A 19,829-nucleotide genomic window follows, 5' to 3' on the forward strand; every position below is an offset into this window, starting at 1 on the left:
AGGCGTGAACATATAAAATAGTTTGAAAGGGGGCGTGGACCTCAAAAGGTTGAGAACCCATGAATTACACAATGTATTATCTAACATAAATCCATATGCTAAATCTTACAAATAAATGAATGAACTTACGGTTCATGGTGAGAGTTCAACCATTGATTAAATATACATAGATAGCCCAAGTAACAGTAAAATTTGTTAACGCTTGATAAAGTGAAATGGGAGCCAGAAATCTAGTAGTGTGGGAGCCATGCCAATAGGTTGCGCTGATCATAATTTATTCTGCCATGAAAATGTTGTTTTACCAAGATAATTGAAAAAATGATATATAGGTTTGAATAGCTATCAGTTATTAATGTTATCATTAATAATATATAAAAATTTAAATCAATGTTATTGTTGTCGCGAATAGCATTATTAGCAAGTAGCAACAGAAATATTTGAATAATTGCGATTTTCATTTTTCAATATGTCACGTCCTTGTGGATTGAAATGTGCGTATGTCAACTGTGGTAAAAGTGCGCGATCTGAGGTAGGTCTAAAACTCTTTCATTTCCCCAAAGATGTAAATACATCAAGACAGTGGATATCGAACTGCGGTAAGAATATTTAAAGTAGCTATTAAGTATTTATTTATTTATTTCTTCTAGTTCTTAAACCATTGATTAAATATACAATTTTAATCTTAAACATCTTAACCCGTCATCAGTATCGGTGTTAGCGTTCCGCTAACATCAAACTTAAATTAGGAATCACTTGTTCAATTTAAAATAGATTGTTTTGAAACTCCATGTACCTCTTATTGAAATAATATTATACTAAAATAACAACAAAATCAGTACAAAAACATCTATTTGTGGATATTATGCCCCATTCAATTTTTGCAGTACCGATTTTGTTAGCGTCCCGCTCACACGATAGTAACCGTGTCATAATTTTTTTCATTTGATTTCTTTTACAAAATAGACAAACATTTTTAAAATGTGAGGATGATCACATATTAAATGATTCTGATAGTACCGAAGCCGATTCTGACTTAAGTATATTTTTTTTGTAATTTTAAAAATATTTTTTTTTTTCTATCAAAAATTATTTGTTTTTAATATTTGCATAGAAGATTTGAATGAAAATTGCTATTAACAATCACATATTTGTAGGATATGACTAGATAAGTATTTTGATTTTTGTTTTGCCCTTTTAAGTTTGTTAAATAATTCACAGGACCGAAAAAATAATAATGTTAGCGCAAATCTAACACGATACCAACCATGATACAAAACATGGCGATACCATTGACGGGTTAAGTTCATAAATTCTAGATCTAGACATTTTTTTTTTACTTAAACTTTACATTTTGTTTTTAGGAAATATAAATTTATTACATCTGGATGTAGCAGATTTGTACAAAATGAGAATTTGTCATCATCATTTTGTGCAAAATGATTTTACAAGTTCGAGTAAACAACGCTTAAAAAAGTCCTCAGTACCCCAGATATTCTCTATAGTAGAAGATAACCGTTTACACGTTACTACACCAACCAAAACATACAAAAAAACTAATTCTTATCTGTTAAGTCCATGTGCTGTTGCCTCAAAAAGAAAAGTATTATCACCAACAAATTATTCTCCAACAACAATGACACTCAGCCCTAATGAAACAATTCATTTTTTAACACCTACTACGTCTCATTATTTACCGTCTTCAGCTTCAAATGCCAATACTCCTGATATAACACCAAAAACCAGCACTCTATTACACAAAATTATTGATTTCCCATCTACGATAGAACCTGGGATAAAACCAAAAAAATTATTTTCCAGCTCTAATATTAATGTTTTAAATAAGTTAAAGAAATTAGTTGCTCGTCAAAAAAATCTGTTAATGTCAAAAAGAGTAACAATATGCAAATTAAAAAAAAATCTAATTTCTTCAAAAATGCAAAATAAACATAATAAATCTGTACACTTCATGAATTTATTAAAATTTCCTTCTCAAGATTCAAAAACATTTGTTGGAATGCAAATATCACGTCATAATATGTCAACAAAACCATGGTCACAAAAAGAACAACAATTCGCACTAAGTCTGTTTTATAAATCACCGTCGGCGTACAAATTTTTAAGAAATTCAAAGAAAATTACTCAATATATAGAATATGTATGTTATAAATTTATGTATACTAATATTAAAGTAATAAAACCAATTTTATAATGCTACATTTATTGTGTAATTAGACACTATTTTTGAGACAATACTTAGACCAATCGATGTTGTACCCTCAATTATATTATACTGTATCGTTTTTGTAATGGGTAATTTTTCAATAATCTTATTGAAAAACATAAAAAAAAAAGCTGGTAAGTGGATGTCGCTCTGCTGTAGGTACAGTAGGTTACAACTTATAGGTGCCCCAACTTAATAAAGTCGCCAACAAACGATAAACTAAACCCATAATAAATAAACCGGACTTTTATTAGATCGGACTTTTTTTCGCGGGTCTTTTTTTACCAGACTTTTGTTCGTGGATTCCAAAAAAACACATCATTGTAAAATCAATATATTTATCAATCCGCTCAAAATCTAAAATGTTTCTACGTAAGTACGTTTTATCTATTTTTTGCATGAGCCAGAGAGAGAAAACAAACAGTGCGCGTTGCAAATATCATCTTATGTGCAATGATTTAATTGTCTTGAGTTGCAATTTTATGAACAAAAAATAAATTGTAAGAAATATCAAATAAGAAAAAATAATGTAATAGGTAAATAAAATAATATAATAACGATTTGAGATTATAATATCTTATCGTAAATTATTTTTACTCGAACTGGGATTTCTACGAATCAACAGACAACAGTGGACTTTGGACTGTCGTTTCTACTTTATTTGTGTGATAATAATTAAATTGTTAAATCGTGACACTACACGCTCTCTATTGACACATTGCGCTATTAATTTACTAGTTTCTATTATGCCCATTGACTTGGGCTATCTATGTATATTTAATCAATGGTTCAACTACTATTAATATGGTTATGCGATTTTATCATAAACCTAGAGAAGATATCCCTAGGTACAACGGCTCAACTGTTTCTGAAATCACAGCAGTATTTGAATCTTCAGATAGCGCACCTCCTTCACATAAACATATATCAGTTTATCCAAAAAAAGGAGATATACAAAGAATTGATACGACAGTATGCACTGTGACCCTATGTCTTACACTTTAATATGACCGTACGAAGAACCAGACTGGCATATAAATATGCAATATAATGTTAAACGTAAAACTGCCATATGATGCAATATTTCCATGCAATGAAATGAGTACTGAGCTCAGGTAAACTGACTCAACAACTGATCGCTGATTATTATTGTCGTATTGAAGGTGATAGATTGAAATATATTAGAAGTCAGCAATCAAAATTAAGAGTAGACACATATTCTGGCTTAGCAGACGCTTTACGAGCAATGGCAAACGAAACCAATGTTAGAGTGGGAAAATTGGTCATATTGCCTTCTTCGTTTATTGGAAGTTCTCGAAATATGGTACAGAATTATCAAGATGCCATTGCAATAGTAAGAAAATTCAGTAAACCAGATTTGTTCATTACATTTACCTGTAATGCTTCGTGGCCAGAGATTATTACAAGTATTCATTCATATGAAACTGCAAATAACAGACCCGATATTGTTGTTCGTGTATTTCATGCAAAAATTGAACACTTATTAAAAATAATAAAAACAAAAAAAATATTTGGTGATGCGAAAACTTACATTTATACAATAGAATTTCATAAAAAGAGGATTACCTCACGTTCATTTGTTAGTAGGCCATGAGGATCATTGTAAGTTTAGAGATGTTCAGGATATTGATAGATTTGTGTCCGCAGAAATTCCTGATCCAAATCATGATAGTACATTGTATAATTTAGTAAAAAAGCATAATATACATGGACCTTGTGGGAGCCTAAATTTAAATAATGTATGCATGGACAATAGCAAGTGTAAAAAAAAATTTCTTAAACAGTTTTTAATTGTATCAAGATAAAACTACAATGGATATCCTGTGTATATGAGAAGAAATAATGGCCGAACATTAGGTAGGTAAAACAGTTAACGGACAATGTATTGATATTGATAATAGATACGTTGTCCCATATATACCCTTTCTATCAAAGTATTTTGAAGCTCATATTAATGTTGAAATTCGTGCAAGTGTCCATAGTGTTAAATACTTACATAATTATATTTATAAAGGTTATGACTGTGCTAATCTCCAAGTAACTGTCCACCAAAAATCAGTGAATTATGATGAAGTGTCGACTTAATTAAATACTAGATACGTTGGATCATGTGAAGCAGCTTAAAGAATATTTTAATACAGTATGCATAATCACATTCTGTAGTACGATTCATACATTTACCCGATGCACAACAAGTGTATTTTACCAATGATAATGTAGTAGAAGCTTTAATGCACGCAGAGTTTAAAAGCACTACATTCATAGGATGGTTAAATTTAAATAAAAATAAAGAGATTAAAAGTCCATATAGTTATCCCAAAACGCCTATGTTTGGAATGGTAAGCAATGGAAAAAATTAGTTGAATATCAGCCAGTCAATGTACCATGTTCGCCTTCTGATGGTGAACGGTATTATCTAAGATCAGGGCTTATTCTACGGATTTTTATCAATTGCGCATTTTTTTTTTAAATAAGCCTATAAAAATAAAACTATAATAATCTCTAAATATAATATCAAATTATAGTTAAAAATGATAACATTTTTAGCTTTAAGGTGGAATAATTTAAAACTTAACCTATTACGAAGAAACAAAATAAACATCCACGTTTAAAATATTTTATTTTAATTAACTCTTTACTTTTTTCATAATATTTATATACATAACACAATATTAAAAATTTCTTTTTTTAATTTTTGTTCAGTTTGCTCTTCAGATTTTCTTTTTGTTGCTTCCATGAATATCCCACTAAACCATTCTTGTTCTTTGGCTTTGGGTGTGTATTTAATGCGGCGTTCATTTTGGTTTAACCATATTTCATATTTGTATTGCTGATCTTGGGTCCCAATTTTGAAGAGCAGGAATGATAAAATGAATAAAAAGATATTCATTTTTTTTTTCAACATGCACACATTGATGATTTATTGATTTAAGAATATTGCCTTGAACTTATTAATCGTTCAACGTCAGCGCTGTGAGGTTTTTTGCAGCTATTACACGAGCAAGTAAAATACTAATATTTTTAAACTCGTTGGACCCAGATAAATATTGCAATATTTTAGGCAATGGCATTTGTCGTAACTCTTCTAATCTATTATGTTCCATTAAATCTGTATACTCCATAATTAGATCAGCTAAATCTAAATCCTTACCCAAACCGTCAAATACATTTCTGATATTACCATTGTTATCAATATAGCCAAAGTTTCTACTTTGTTACTACAGAACTACTATTTTGCTTGTCTTTTTTTTTTTTTTTTAGTCTTCAATCCTTAGATTGGTTTGCTGCAGTTCTCCATGCTTCCCTATCATTACTCAATTCCTTTAGTTTTTTATAACTATTCTTCCCCATGTCACTCATTAATTGCTTCATATACTCCATCCTTGGTCTTCCTCTTCCTATATGGCCTTCAACGTCGCCTTCTATGACGGTTTTTGTTAGACTCTCATGGCATATGTGCTTGTCTTATATTATTAATATAACAATAAATTAACTTAAATCAATTACGTAAAAATTGATTATCAAGTTCGCATCTAGCTTTTCCTAATACGCAAAATAAGCCCAACTGCGCTTTAGAATAAGGCCTGTCTAAGATTACTTCTACTCCACGTTATTGGTGCTAAATCATTCGAAAACATTAGAACATATAATGGTATAATATTTCCTACCTTTAGAGAGGCAGCTAAAAATCGAAATTTGCTATTAGATGATTCAGAGTGGTATCGTTGTTTAAGTGAAGTTTCCATTTTTCAAATGCCAAAACAAATTCGACAAATGTTTGCATATATATATTTTTTTTCAGAAACCTTATAACAGTAACATTTTATGGGAAACATTTAAACACGCATTGAGTGGAGACTTTATACAAGTTTCAAATGCCACTATTGTTTATGAAAAAAACTGTATCAGATATTTCAGTAACATTAAAATTGCATGGTCAGTCATTGAAATCAATTGGCTTACCACAATATGATGCTGCTATTATAGATAGCGAATCAAATCAACAAGATAAATTATCATTATCTATTCAACATGATTTAATTGATAGCGCACATCAAGAACAATGTGATATTATAAGCCATATTATGAAATGTGTGAGCCTTGAAAATACAAGAGTTCCTAACGCATATTTTATTGATGGATCTGGTGGTACAAGGAAAACATTCGTCTATAAATGCCTTATTAAGAATTGTATAGAAATGGGTTATGATGTAATTCCGGTTGCTTGGACTGGAATAGCAGCAATGTTGTTACCCGGAGGTCGCACAGTACATAGTCGATTTAAATTACCTTTGATATTGACAGATACTTCAGTTTCATCATTGAAGAATAATAGCAAAGAGGCATCAACTATTCGAAAATCAAAACTTGTTATTTGGGACGAAGCTCCTATTGCAAATGCGTATGCGTTAATGGTTGTTAATCGATTATTAAAAGATATAATGGAAAACGACGATTTCTTTGGTGGGAAAGTTATTGTCTTGGGAAGAGATTTTAGACAAGTTTTACCAGTTGTCCCACATGGCTATAGACAGCTTACAATATAAAACTGTATAAAATATTCTCCGATTTGGCCACATTTTAAAATTCTTAAGCTATTTAGAAACATGCGAGTAAATAAAATTAAATTGAATTTTCCAAATGTTTGTTACAAATTGGAATTGGCGAATATCTACTAATAAATCCTGATTCGGACGAATATTCCATTGAAATAAAACCATCGTTATTATCAAATGATATAATAAAAAACGTATTTGGAAATATTTAATAATTTAGAAAATGTGTCTATTTTTTTCACAATTTGGTATTCTTGCACCTAAAAATGAACATTGTGATGAAATAAATAATTCAATTGTCAATATGTTGTCATGGCCAGAAAAAACGTATTTAAATTTAAATACCGTGTCAAAATAATGTCACGTTTTTTTGTTTCCTACAGATAGTTTACATTTAAGTGGTTTACCTCCGCACAGTTTGGTACTAAAGATAGGTACTATTGTAAAACTCTTGAGAAATTTAAATGTCATCTCCAATATAATGAATGGCACAAGATTTATTGTACGAAATATGTACGATCATTCTTTAGACTAGGAATCTATAACTGGTCAGCGTTTTTTATTGTCTAGAATTGATTTGACCCTGTCAGATTCTACTCTTCCCTATACATTTACCAGACGTCAATATAAATATAAAAAAATTAAATTAATATTAATATTAATTTAAATATAAAAAATGTAATGACGGCAGACGATTTCTCATGGAACGAAATGATATTGTAGCTATGCGTGTAAAATTTTTACGTAAAATGTGCAACCTTCGTCAAAGTAATGACACTCGACCTGTAGTTTACTTGGATGAAACTTGGGTCAACCAAAATCATACACGTGGTCAAATTTGGCAAAATGATCAAAATACTGAAGGATTAAAGGTACCGACTGGGAAAGGAGCTCGATTACTTATTTGCCATGCTGGATCAAGTAAATTTGGTTTTGTAAATCGTTCAAAATTAGTATTACGCTGCAAATCGAGTGCTACACATCCAGATTACCACACACAAATGAACTCCACTATTTTTAAAAAATGGTTTATTGATATGCTCAACAATTTGGAGGAACCTTGTGTAATTGTTATGGATAACGCATCTTACCATTCGGTTCTTTCTGTCGATTACCCAAAGTCTAATGCCATAAAATCAAGTGTTCAACAATGGCTCAGAGAAAATGGAGTAGATTTTTCTCCATTACAAACACTCAGTGAATTACACGAAATTGTAAAGTCTTTAAAACCCAAAGAAAAAAAATATAAACTCGATGAAATTGCACTTTAAATGAGCCATGAAGTTGTACGTTTGCCGCCATACCATTGCCAATACAATCCCATCGAGTTAATATGGGGACAGGTAAAAGGGGAAGTCGCTAAAAATAATACAACTTTTAAATTTGCCGATGTCGAAAAATTGTTAAATGACGCATTGGACTCAGTAACAGTTGAAAACTGGAAAAAATGTACCGATCACTGCCATAACCTGCAAGAGGAGGATTTCATCAAAGAAGGATTAAGAGACGAAATTTTGACACCAATAATAATGACGATCAATCCTGATGAAAGCAGTGATAGCGAGAGCGACAGCGAAGGATCTTAATTTTTCTTATTAAACATGACTGTAATTATTTTAATTATTTTGATTTATTGTATAAAAAAAATACTTAAGTGTACACAAATTATATTTAATCTACTTAAAAATTATATATGTATTCTAATAAACTGTAAAAAAAAATGTTTTCTATATCATTAAAAAAAAAAAATTATTAAAAAAAATAAACAAGATTATAAATTGGCGCGCATTTGGGAAACAATGTAATTGCAATTTTAGTCCACGGGTCGCGCTTCGATCGGGTGCCTAGTGCTGTGAAACCGACTATAGTATAGATACAAATTAATGGTTGTGTGTAGATTAGACCTCTGGGAAGAAGATAGACTAATTTAAAAAGTGTTAAATTTGTTTTTTTTTTTATTCGTCGGATTTTGGTACGGTTGCGTTAGGCTTTTGTATTAATTGATTATATTAATCCTCCGTGGGTGGAATTAAGTAAAAATGACAAACTTTAGAGTTAAATCATACACTTACGTACAAACAGCACGGGGTTCGCGATCTACCGCAGGTAGATTGCCTACCTGTTAAATACTGCTGCGAATCAGAATTTTTATTCCGGGCAACAGAAAAGTTAGGATAAATTGTGAACACCATACACCATACACCGAATATTAAATAACGAATTGAACAAAGTTTGAGTCTTATAGAATTGGTACATTTAACGGGCAACGAAGTGCCAGCGGGATCAGCTAGTATATATATATATTTATTAAGGAAAAATAATAATACAAATCAACAAACATGCTCGATTAACCAATATATAATACACTATTATTATTTTAATCTGAAACAATACATTTGTTATTATTTAGTTTATTTTTTTCTGGACAGATTGCAATACTGTTGTATTTTTGACATCCTTATTTCTTACTTTTCTGGTGGATTTTCCTAAAATGTTCTTTCATAAGAATCTTGTCCTGATAATTACGAACACAACAAAAAAAGAATTAGCGAAATCGGTCCTCCTGGTAGAAATTTTGTAAACATGATAAAAATAAATAAACACTATTGTAAAACCACTAGCTTCCTCGCTTTGCTCAGAATCTAAAATGATTAAATTCTAACCTATACTAGAACGCTAAATTATAATATATAGGTTATTATGATAATCACTACGATGTGCATGATGCCATAGCCATAATAATAATATCATATTAATACAAAATACGCAACTATTTAAACGCTATTTTGACTTATAATTTATGAAAGAACGTTTTTCAGACGTCTTAAAAAATAACCGCTAACAATAAACGAAATAAATTATTGGTTTTGTGTACGTATCTTATATTACGATACCTTAAAAATATGGGAAACACCATGATACATCGACGGATTATATATTTATATTATATTATGCTGTGCTTTCAGTCCAAACCAAAAGTCGATCCTGCCCATGCGGTTAGCATAGGGTGCGTTGAGGTATCGTTTAAATGTCATGCAGCCGCAATTATTGTGATCACCACGTCCGGGCTGTCAGCTCAGTTCATCGCTAGGTACAGGCCAAGATGTCCCGTATTGGCGATCGTCAGGCACGGAAAGTCCGCGAGAAAGCTATCAGTGTGGCGTAATGTCATAGCTTTGCAGTACATTGGTAAATATCGATAAAAATAATAATAATACGTTTTACTATACGTCAAGTCCGTTCAGCTATGTGACACAATGTCATCATTCAACTATCCATTACTGAGAACCAATGTATATTTTCATTACTAAAATCCATTCACCAAATTTCCTATTTGGAATAGAATACGATTATCAAAAAAAAAAGAAATAATATTATTAATATAAATTACTATACACAATTTGTGATTCAAACTAAAATATTTTTGCATGAATCAATATGTTAATCATACATCAGACAACGTCATGCCTCATGCATAATATGTTACAGATCCAATAGAAAACATTTGGTCAAAGGAAATCGAAAACCGTACAAGGTTTGCGATGGATTTTGGAAAGAGAAAAGGAATATTGCATCAGGGAAATTTGGTCTTGCACATGAGTTGCTCTAAACAAAACGCGGGTTTTGCTAACACCATGAGTCTATTCTACGTCAGTGCTGGAGACTCCATCGTTAACGATTCACACTTAAATTAAATTTTACAAGAATAAAACACATTTTAAAAACAGATTTTTACTCAATATTATATGATTTATATAATTATTTATCGAGTAATGCCAATTGTAATATCCAATTAAGGTATAAAGTTGAATTTATTGTTCAATTAATCTCATTAATGCCTGGTTGCACAAAAGATTATTAAATGTTTAACCGATAGCCGTTTTAAGTACTCGCTAAACAAATTTCGTTGCATAAACATTATTTAAATATTTAAGAGCTCGTTCAATTTTAGTTGGTTTGTTAGTTAATCACCCGTTATCGGATTGCAAAATTTTAGACTCTGTGTGAAACAGGGTTGGTATCAACACTTTGCTCCCGCCTTTTCGTTACCATTCCGCACAGCGGACTTTTTATAATGTATTCGTTCTTGATTTATTTTATATTCGTTATTTATTATCTTTGTACACGACCTCTGTGATTTCTATATTTATGTTCCTTGTCCGTAACCGATGATCTCGTCCCCGCTACAATTCGCGACGGTAACAGCTAAGTCGCCGTTGGCCGCCAAACACTCGTTCTCTTTGCTCACCGCCCTTGACCGAGCCACACGTTACGTCCGCCACACGTCTACGCCCGACACCATGTTTTCCCTTGTATGGTCATCGCGCACCTCTGCTCGCTCCAACCGACCGAACTCATGTCACGATGACGTTCTCGTCTTTCGACGAAGCTTAATGCTTCTCGACAGCGCGTGCAATGAGCAACCCCTGATTCCGTCGATCCGCACCATTCAAACGACCGCTCGACCATTTACCATAATTAGAGACCGGATTTTCATGCAGTAAAAATCAAAAAAATGTGCAGTTAATAACTTAAAAATTGCAAAAACATGCAATTAAGTGCCTAAATAGTGCAAAAATGTATTTTTGGCCTAAAATTGCTTAATACTTAAAAACATTTTGTAAACATTCAAAGTACATTGATTTAAACCCTTAAATTATACTTTATTTATCCAGTTTTTTACTCTATTACAGTATTAGCAATTAATTATTAAAAAATAAAAAATGTAAAAAATAATTAAAATATTGATAAGAATATACACATTGTGTAAAAAAAAACATAACAACAGAGTTAAACTATTTAATTTTAATTCTAACTATTATACATACATATTTTAAAACATTTTTATTTTTAAACATACATCAAAAAATTTATTTTTTTATTGAGTTAAAATTTACAATGTTATACATTTCAAAACTGTTAGCAGAAAAATTGTGCCTTCTATCACTCAATATGTCTTTTAATTTGGAAAATGTTCGTTCTACTTCAACAGAAGTGATAGGACAGAGAGTGATAGCATCAGTGCTCTCATCGACCATGATGTATATATAATGTTCTCCAATTTTTTGGCGAATTTTAACCATAGTCGAGTCGAAACAAACTTGCAGATACTTTTTTTTCTGAGTGTGCTCTCGTCAGGTATACTTTTATTGGTATATTTTTGTAAAAAGGATCTAAACGGTAGGGACTGCAGTTTGAAAAATGGTATATTTACTCCTACTAAAGCCTGGCACAAATCAATATGAAATTGGTTTTTTCTGTTTGATTTAAGAATATATTATCAGCTTGAGTTCACTTTTTCCTTTTGTATAGTTGAAAACTGAAATATTATCTAGTTTAATTTTAAAAATGCAGAATATGCAATTTCATGCAATGAAAATGAAAATTATGCAATTTAGAATAAAAAGTGCAAAACCTGCAATTTCGTGCAAAATAAAACTACGTTTAAATTAATCTACTTCTCATGATTCGGATTTATAATTTGTTTTTATATGTTTTAAAGCAAAGGAAAAAAAGTTGCAATTGCACGAGAATCCGGTCTCTAACCATCATTATTCGTACTGCGTACGCTCACATTATGTACTATGTTAAAATATACGACTCTCGACGCAACCACGTCAAGAAACAAATCAGTGTGTTCATATAATTTCATACCTAAAACCTGTATACATAAAACTTTCTGCTACGTACGGAGTCTAATAGCGTATGTAGATTAGTGTGGTTGCCCCTACTACAACACGGCATAAACGACCACCGGAAACCACATCTGTTCCACATTGATGACCTCATTCAAAACACATGTCCCACAACTCGTTAAAATGATAACATATTATTAAATGTTTTATTAAAGAGAGTGAAGATGAATTCAACTTAAATGTATTGATTTACCAAAACCAAGGGTGTTTTGAAATAGATCTGATCCACTGATTTATTGTGATGATATAGAATTCAGTCACAGATTTCGGTACCTACCTATATAAAACTAATATCTATGAGTTAGATACCTAATAAATAAGCTATTTTAGTCTTTCCAAAATTATGTTTTGTGAATTGATGCATTTGATCGCGGAAAATATTCAAGATGACACAAGAAGAAATTATGATATTCTATTATCAATACAAATATTAATAACATTGCGATTTCTTGCTAATGGGACATTCCAAGTAAGTAATTATCCAACAACCTGACTTTAAAAAAGGGTATACAGCAATAGGCAGATTTTTTTGGATATATAAATATAATATTAAAAAAGGTTAACCACCGAAGGTGGAACTATTATTTTATTCATTATTGAAATTGTCTTCAACCATTTATTTAAATTTACCATCATCTGGGTAGCCGGCAGCCCGTATGTAACACTTTACATAATAAAAAGGGAAAATAAGAAAAACGGTATTAGAAGGGGAGTGTAGCAGTAAAGTTTGGATTGATACTTCGGTAAAATCTCATAGGGATGCATTCCTGAAAAGACTGTCTACAGGCCCCAAAAATCCAACAGGTAATGGCATACGTTTAACAGTTGTCCATATCGGTTCAGCAGATGGTTTCGTCGAGGGTGGTCTATTGTGTTTTGAGTAGAAAAAAACACAGCAGACTACCACGACGAAATGAATGGCGAAACGTTTTAAGAATGGTTTTGTGGAGTTCTGCCCCGATTAAAAGAAAATGCAATAATAGTCATGGACAATGCACCGTACCATTCTGTCAAAAAAGACCTGGTTCCTACAACGGCTTGGAAAAAAGACGACATAATAAATTGGTTGAAGTCTAAAGATATTGTTTTCGATAAACCGATGTTGAAATTTCAATTGCTTGATAAGGTAAACGAAATTAAACCTCTTCACAATAAATATGTAATTGTCGAAGAAGCTTTGAAAACAAATCGACATGTATTACGTTTGCCACCTTACCATTGTGAACTTAATCCAATAGAACTTGCGTGGTCTGTAGTAAAGAATCATGTTAAGCAAAAAAATACAACATTTAACCTAAATTATGTTAAAAAATTGCTGATTGAAGGTGTCCAGAAAGTGACTTCTGACATGTGGGCCAATTTCGATCGTCATACTATCAAAGAAGAAGACAAATTGTATGAAATCGACTTAATCACAGAAATTATGTTGGAAAATGAAGAATCACATATTATGACAATAACTGGTGACACTTCTTCTGATTTTTCTGACGGGTAATTTTTGTAAAATATATTATTTATAAAAGTCACTTAAATTTTTTTTTTTTGTATTTATTTACTAAATATAATGTATATATTTTTGTTTTTTATACGAATGTAAATTATATGATTAATAGTAACATACCTAAATTACTTTTAAAAAATGTGAAATATCACGTTATATTATACATATGTACTTATATTATACTTTTAATTTTACATGTTTTTATACTATCATGTACAATTTTGTAAACGATTGAATATTTAAAAAATAAAAATAAATTTTAATTTAGATTTGTTTCGCTATACGATAATATTATGAATGACAATATCATATTATAATCACTCTGTATAGCGCTTGTTTCGCGCTGTATGCACGCTACAGCCCGACACTGAATAACACAAAGTGGGGGAATAGAGGCCTCGGAACGGTCGCTGCCGTCAGTCTGCATGTGCGCGTAGCGGGTTACTTCTCTCGTGGGCCGGAGTATAGCATACTAGCTGACGTGTTCAAAAATTTTAGAGACTTATGTTTATCTACTCTCGAACTAGATCCTGCTCATTATATGACTGCTCCCGGGTTTGCTTTTGACTGTATGCTGAAGTAAACCAAGGTTAAATTATCAATGTTAAAAGAGTATAACATATTACTTTTCTTTGAGAAATCAATTAGGGGTGGTATATGGCAATCAACCAAAAGATATGTTAAGGCAAACATACAAAATATCGAAGGATTGGACTATAATTCGTATGAACCGATTACATAGATTACATATCTCGACTGTGTGAATTTGTATTGGAAGTCTATGTTAACAGAATTACCTTTTAAAGATATTGAATGGGATGACGATCTCAACATAGATGTAACCAATATTGCTGATGATTCTGAAGTCGAATATATATTAGAAGTTGATATTGAGTATCCTAAACATCTACATAAAAATTATAACGATTTCCCGTTTTTACCGTTTAACGAATGTCCACCAAATTCAAAAGTTGAGAAATTGGTAACTACTTTATCACCGAATAAACCTATATTGTACTGTAGAGTTTTGGAATGATTTGTAGCAATTAGTTATAGAACGAAAGAACGCTACGAGATCTGTATGTCATACTGACGAATTCTATACTTTATTAACAAAAATAAAAAGACACTGGTTTTTACTGACGATCGGGGTACGAAGTAAAAGTGCGCACGACGGGGGATTTGGAATCTACCGAACGGTATGACAGTCGGTGAAATGCCAGAATACTCCGACTATTGCCCCGTGAACTGCGGCAGATATATGATCAGTGCAATGCCGGAATACTCTGACTATTGTACTATTGACCGATATAAATACCGTCCGATAGATTCGGGTGTGGAGGTTTCTACCTGAAATGCGCAAGTCTGCCCGGGTGGGTCTTGCTACAGATCAGGTAAAAGACTGGTGCATTGGCGTTGGTCGTGCGGTCTTTTAAATGCTGTCTATCGGTGATTATTTCAGCCGGTCTCGTGTTCTGTGACGGACTGGTGAGTTACCGGTGCCGTGTTCTGTGACAGAAACCCGAAACCCGAGAGTCTGTAGATATTCGTTTTTCCAACGTTTCCAAAAGTAGTTGTGTAGCTCCAAAATTAGTTTCCAGCGTTTATAATGTGACGTTGGTATGTTATCCAAGCTCGGATCGACGTTTGCAGTGCTGGGCATCAGTGTAAGGAAATGACTGGGCGTCAGTGCATCGAAGTCCAATGGATCAGGACTGAGTGCACTCAACGGCCGTGAATTTAGTGTGGCTTCGATCCGAGTTAAAATGGTACTGAGTTCTTCGTACTTGAGTCGATGGAGACCGATAGTTCTGTGAATCAATGTTTTTGTTGACTTCACTCCAGCCTCCCAAAGACCTCCGAAGTGAGGTGTGGATGGTGGATTGAAGTGCCAGCAGATGTTCCGCGCTGTCAGAAAACTCCTACACTTTTCCTGGTGTTCAGTGGATTGCGTGAATTTATCAACTGTTTCAAACAACTTGGAGGCACCTACAAAGTTGGTTCCACAGTCACTGTGCATCTTTTGGATTGGGCCTCGGCGTGAAATAAAACGACTAAAAGCCATCAGAAAAGTCTCAGTGGACAAGTCTGAGGCGAGTTCAAGATGTAGCGCCTTTGTTGACATGCAGACGAAGAGGCATATGTATGCCTGGCATGGTACAGTTATGCGTGTTGTTGACGGTTTTAACAGGATTGGACCAGCGTAGTCGACCCCGACTGCGGTGAATGGCTTTACTTGCTGTAAACGGAATTTTGGCAAATTTCCCATTACAGGCTGGACTCCTCGAGGACGAATTCGATAACGGGCAATACAGTGACGTAAACGAGTTTTAATAACTTGGCGACTAGCTACAATCCAATAATGTTGCTGGATGATGGATTGCAGTGTCGTAGCTCCTGGGTGCTTGTGTTGACGGTGGGTGTCGTCAATTAGCAAGTGAGTAAATCGATGTGTCCTCGGCAGAAGACTCGGGTGCTACACTGAAAGCTGTAAGAGAAATTATCTTGTTTTGGATTCCATTGCATCCCGAGGATTTTCAGCCCAGCCTCCAGCTCATCGTCGAATAGTACATCAGTCGACATGGAGCGCTCATTGTCCGATACAGCCTGAAGGATCACGGGAGAGTTGCTGGCCCATTTCCAAAGTTGAAATTGGCCTTGTTTGCATAGAGCAATTAATTGTGATTGTTGCACTAAAACTGCTTCTGGAGAATCGGCCCCCGTGAGTATATCATCCACAAATGTGTCTTGCATGAGGATCTGAGCAGCGATGGGGAATGTTGTCGCCTCGATCTTCGCTAGGTGTTGTAAGGTTCGCAATGCTTGATGTGGAGCAGAAGAGGTACCATATGTTACTGTACAGAGACGGTATTCTGTTATTGGTTCATCAGGTTCAAATCGCCAAAGAATCCGTAAATAATCACGGTCTTCAGAATGAATTTCAATTTGTCTATACATTTGCTTGATGTCAGCTGTAAACAGAACCTGGTGTACTCGGGCACGGATCAGAATACGTGGTAAGTCCTGTTGAAGCTTGCGACCTGTGTACAAGTTGGTATTGAGTGATTGTCCCGTGGTGGTCACAGCAGATACATCAAAGACGACTCGGAGTTTAGTTGTCTTACTCTCGGGACGCATGATGCAGTGGTGTGGGATGTAGTAGCAATATGGAGTCATTATTTGATTCGTCGGGACTACCTCCATATGTTGACTCACAAGGTTGTCTCTCATGAACTCCTTATATTGTTGGGAAAGCTCTTCATTTTGCGACAATCGGCGTTCCAAGTACCGAAATCGCGTTTGAGCCATGCTCCGAGAATCTCCGAGGATTGGGCGAGGATGTTTCAATGGTAGTGCAATGCTAAATCGACCAGAGGCCAGACGTTTCACCGAGCATGTGAATATTCTTTCTGCGTGGATTTCATCTGGGCTCAAATTGTGTATATGGGGTGGCTCCTCCAACTCCCAGAATTTTGACAGGGACTGTTCAAGTGTCGACTCAGAGGTGACTAACATTGACGTGACTGACTTGGGTGTCATTACAGCAGCTGGTCCCATCAAACCCCATCAAATACAGTGCCAAAGGCTGTTGGATGATGTCGATGACCAGCAATGCGGTCACCGGTGAATATACCTGGTGCGACGTCTGCGCCGAGCAGGATATCAACTTGTCCTGGAGTGTGGAAGGTTGGATCTGCCAGATCCAGTTGATTTATGTGAGGCCACGAGGTTGCTTGAATAGTTTCTTGAGGTGTGACATCTGTGATCTTCGGTACACTAAGAACATCGAGAGGAATGGATGGTTCAGATTAGTTTACTGGTGACATTGTGATTGTGGTCATGCCGGACACCACGTTAACCGGTGTGCCTAAGAACACGCTGATTTTTGTGGTACAACGTCGGCGGGTCAAAGATAGGTGATCTGCACACTGCTTCGTAGTAAAACTGACCTGAGATTCCGTATCCAGTAGTGCTCGTAGAGTATGTTTCTGATGGTCGACTGATGCGACACTGATGAGTTATGTTCACAGTAGGATTGGCTGAGTTCTTTGAGTGACAGTGAACATCGTAGCTGCTGAAATAACATGTTCACCCGTGGTTACATCATCCGGGAAGTGCAGAAGTGTATGATGCTGTTTCTTACATGCTTGGTATTCCTTGATGGACATGCCGACGACGTATGTCCAGATCCCAAACAATTGATGCATAACTGAAGCTTCTTTGCCGTTTGGAATCGTTCGCTTGGGTTATGGCTCTCGAAGACTGCGCACTTTCGAACTGAATGGGCTTCCTTACATAGTGGGCAGCGAGTGGTTGGGCTCGACGTGGATTTGGTGGTTGCCACGAGAACTTTAGATGACACTGTTGGACGCGCTCCTCTTGACGGCGATGGTTTAGATTTGACTCTTGATGAGTCAGCTGAACCTGGACTGACCGTAGTGTAGTGTCCTGCTCGTGCTTCGGCTGCCCGCACGTGACAACGTAGAAATTCGACGAACTTAGTCAACTGCGGTTGGTGCCTGTCACCAAGGATCAGTTCCCAACGAGCCCTAAGTTCATAGTCAAGATATTGCTCAAACAATGGGCTCTACTGACGAGTCGTGAGGCGCAGATTGTCTAATGCTGCGGTGTGTTCAAGGATCGCATTGATCAATGATTTGATTGAGCAGGCATCAGTAGATAGAACTTTGTGTGGGGCGAGAAGAGCATGAATGTGGATTCTTGCCAAGTCCCTCTTGTTCCCGTATCGAGCTCTAAATATTTCCCACGCACTGTGGTAATTTGCGGACGTTAACGGGAGATGGTTTATAATATAAACTTTATATAGTATCCTTGCCACTCAGTCATGATGCCAGAGAAGATCGGAAACGATCGTTTTGGCAGTTGGTAATGGGATATGTTAGTTGATACATTATTGATGGTTTGGTTTAAGGTTTCTGAGAGAGATTGATCCAGGATAGGTGTTAGTGAGATTTTCTGCACATCTGCAAAGGCAGCAAAATCGTAGTACAGATTGTCGAAAGTGGCAGAGAGTTGACGGCTACTGGACGTATCTACGACATAAGTTGGAGCTTTCCCTAGACTGACCCCGTTTTCCATGTACTGGATGTCCTCTTCAACCTTCCAACGGATATTGTTGAGTTCTCGAAGCATCTGCTCAATTTTTGCCCGTTTTGCAATATTTTTTGAATCAGCCTTAAGCTCACCGGCCGCGGTAACCATTGCAGTGATTCTGTCTATAGCTCGGATTACACGGGCCTTTGATTCAACGTATCCAGCGGAGGCGGGAAGCGTCATGGTTTGTGTAGCGTTTAACTTCAATAGTTAAAATGACATCAGTAGTCAAGAATCGCTGATGATATCGCTATGATAGTGACTTGAGTGACTTTTCTGTTGTGGATGTTGATGGACAATATGACAAGGTCACGGTTTGTCTTTTCTCACCCGGCTCGAAGGACCAGTAAATATGTAGAGTTTTGGAAAGATTTGTAGCAATTAGTTATAGAACGAAAGAACACTACGAGATTTGTCTTCTGACGAATTCTATACTTTATTAACAAAAATAAAAAGACACTGGTTTTTACTGACGATCGGGGTACGAAGTAAAAGTGCGCACGACGGGGGATTTGGAATCTACCGAACGGTATGACAGTCGGTGAAATGCCAGAATACTCCGACTATTGCCCCGTGAACTGCGGCAGATATATGATCAGTGCAATGCCGGAATACTCTGACTATTGTACTATTGACCGATATAAATACCGTCCGATAGATTCGGGTGTGGAGGTTTCTACCTGAAATGCGCAAGTCTGCCCGGGTGGGTCTTGCTACAG

The 19,829-nt window shown here is 34.8% G+C and overlaps 4 protein-coding genes across 4 annotated transcripts in view; 2 read left to right on the plus strand and 2 right to left on the minus strand.

Annotated features, from left to right (window-relative positions):
* LOC132935682 (pyruvate kinase-like) overlaps positions 1-10,542 on the plus strand; it is a 58,314-nt gene extending 47,772 nt beyond the window's left edge. Inside the window, exons 8-9 of the mRNA XM_061002302.1 lie at positions 9,765-9,987; positions 10,288-10,542. Of these exons, the coding sequence (XP_060858285.1) occupies positions 9,765-9,987; positions 10,288-10,493 (429 nt within the window). The 3' untranslated portion in view covers positions 10,494-10,542. The remainder of the gene's footprint in view (positions 1-9,764; positions 9,988-10,287) is intronic.
* Positions 10,543-13,479: 2,937 nt separating this feature from the next.
* On the plus strand, positions 13,480-13,989 carry LOC132944522 (uncharacterized). The gene has a single exon (XM_061013914.1). It carries the CDS (start codon positions 13,480-13,482, stop codon positions 13,987-13,989), a length of 510 nt encoding a protein of 169 aa, XP_060869897.1.
* A 1,459-nt stretch (positions 13,990-15,448) lies between these two features.
* LOC132944529 (uncharacterized) lies at positions 15,449-16,264 on the minus strand. The gene has a single exon (XM_061013927.1). It carries the CDS (start codon positions 16,262-16,264, stop codon positions 15,449-15,451), a length of 816 nt encoding a protein of 271 aa, XP_060869910.1.
* Positions 16,265-16,425: 161 nt separating this feature from the next.
* On the minus strand, positions 16,426-17,553 carry LOC132944535 (uncharacterized). Its single transcript, XM_061013939.1, has one exon. It carries the CDS (start codon positions 17,551-17,553, stop codon positions 16,426-16,428), a length of 1,128 nt encoding a protein of 375 aa, XP_060869922.1.
* Between the last annotated feature and the right edge of the window lie 2,276 nt (positions 17,554-19,829).

Source organism: Metopolophium dirhodum, chromosome 1, assembly GCF_019925205.1.
Source record: "Metopolophium dirhodum isolate CAU chromosome 1, ASM1992520v1, whole genome shotgun sequence".
Lineage (NCBI taxonomy): Eukaryota > Metazoa > Arthropoda > Insecta > Hemiptera > Aphididae > Metopolophium > Metopolophium dirhodum.

What these genes read in the sequence shown, in the direction of transcription:
- LOC132944522 (XM_061013914.1), top strand. Translation starts at nt 13,480, where the DNA reads ATGGACAATGCACCGTACCATTCTGTCAAAAAAGACCTGGTTCCTACA.
- LOC132944529 (XM_061013927.1), bottom strand. Translation starts at nt 16,264, where the DNA reads ATGGGAAATTTGCCAAAATTCCGTTTACAGCAAGTAAAGCCATTCACC.
- LOC132944535 (XM_061013939.1), bottom strand. Translation starts at nt 17,553, where the DNA reads ATGGGACCAGCTGCTGTAATGACACCCAAGTCAGTCACGTCAATGTTA.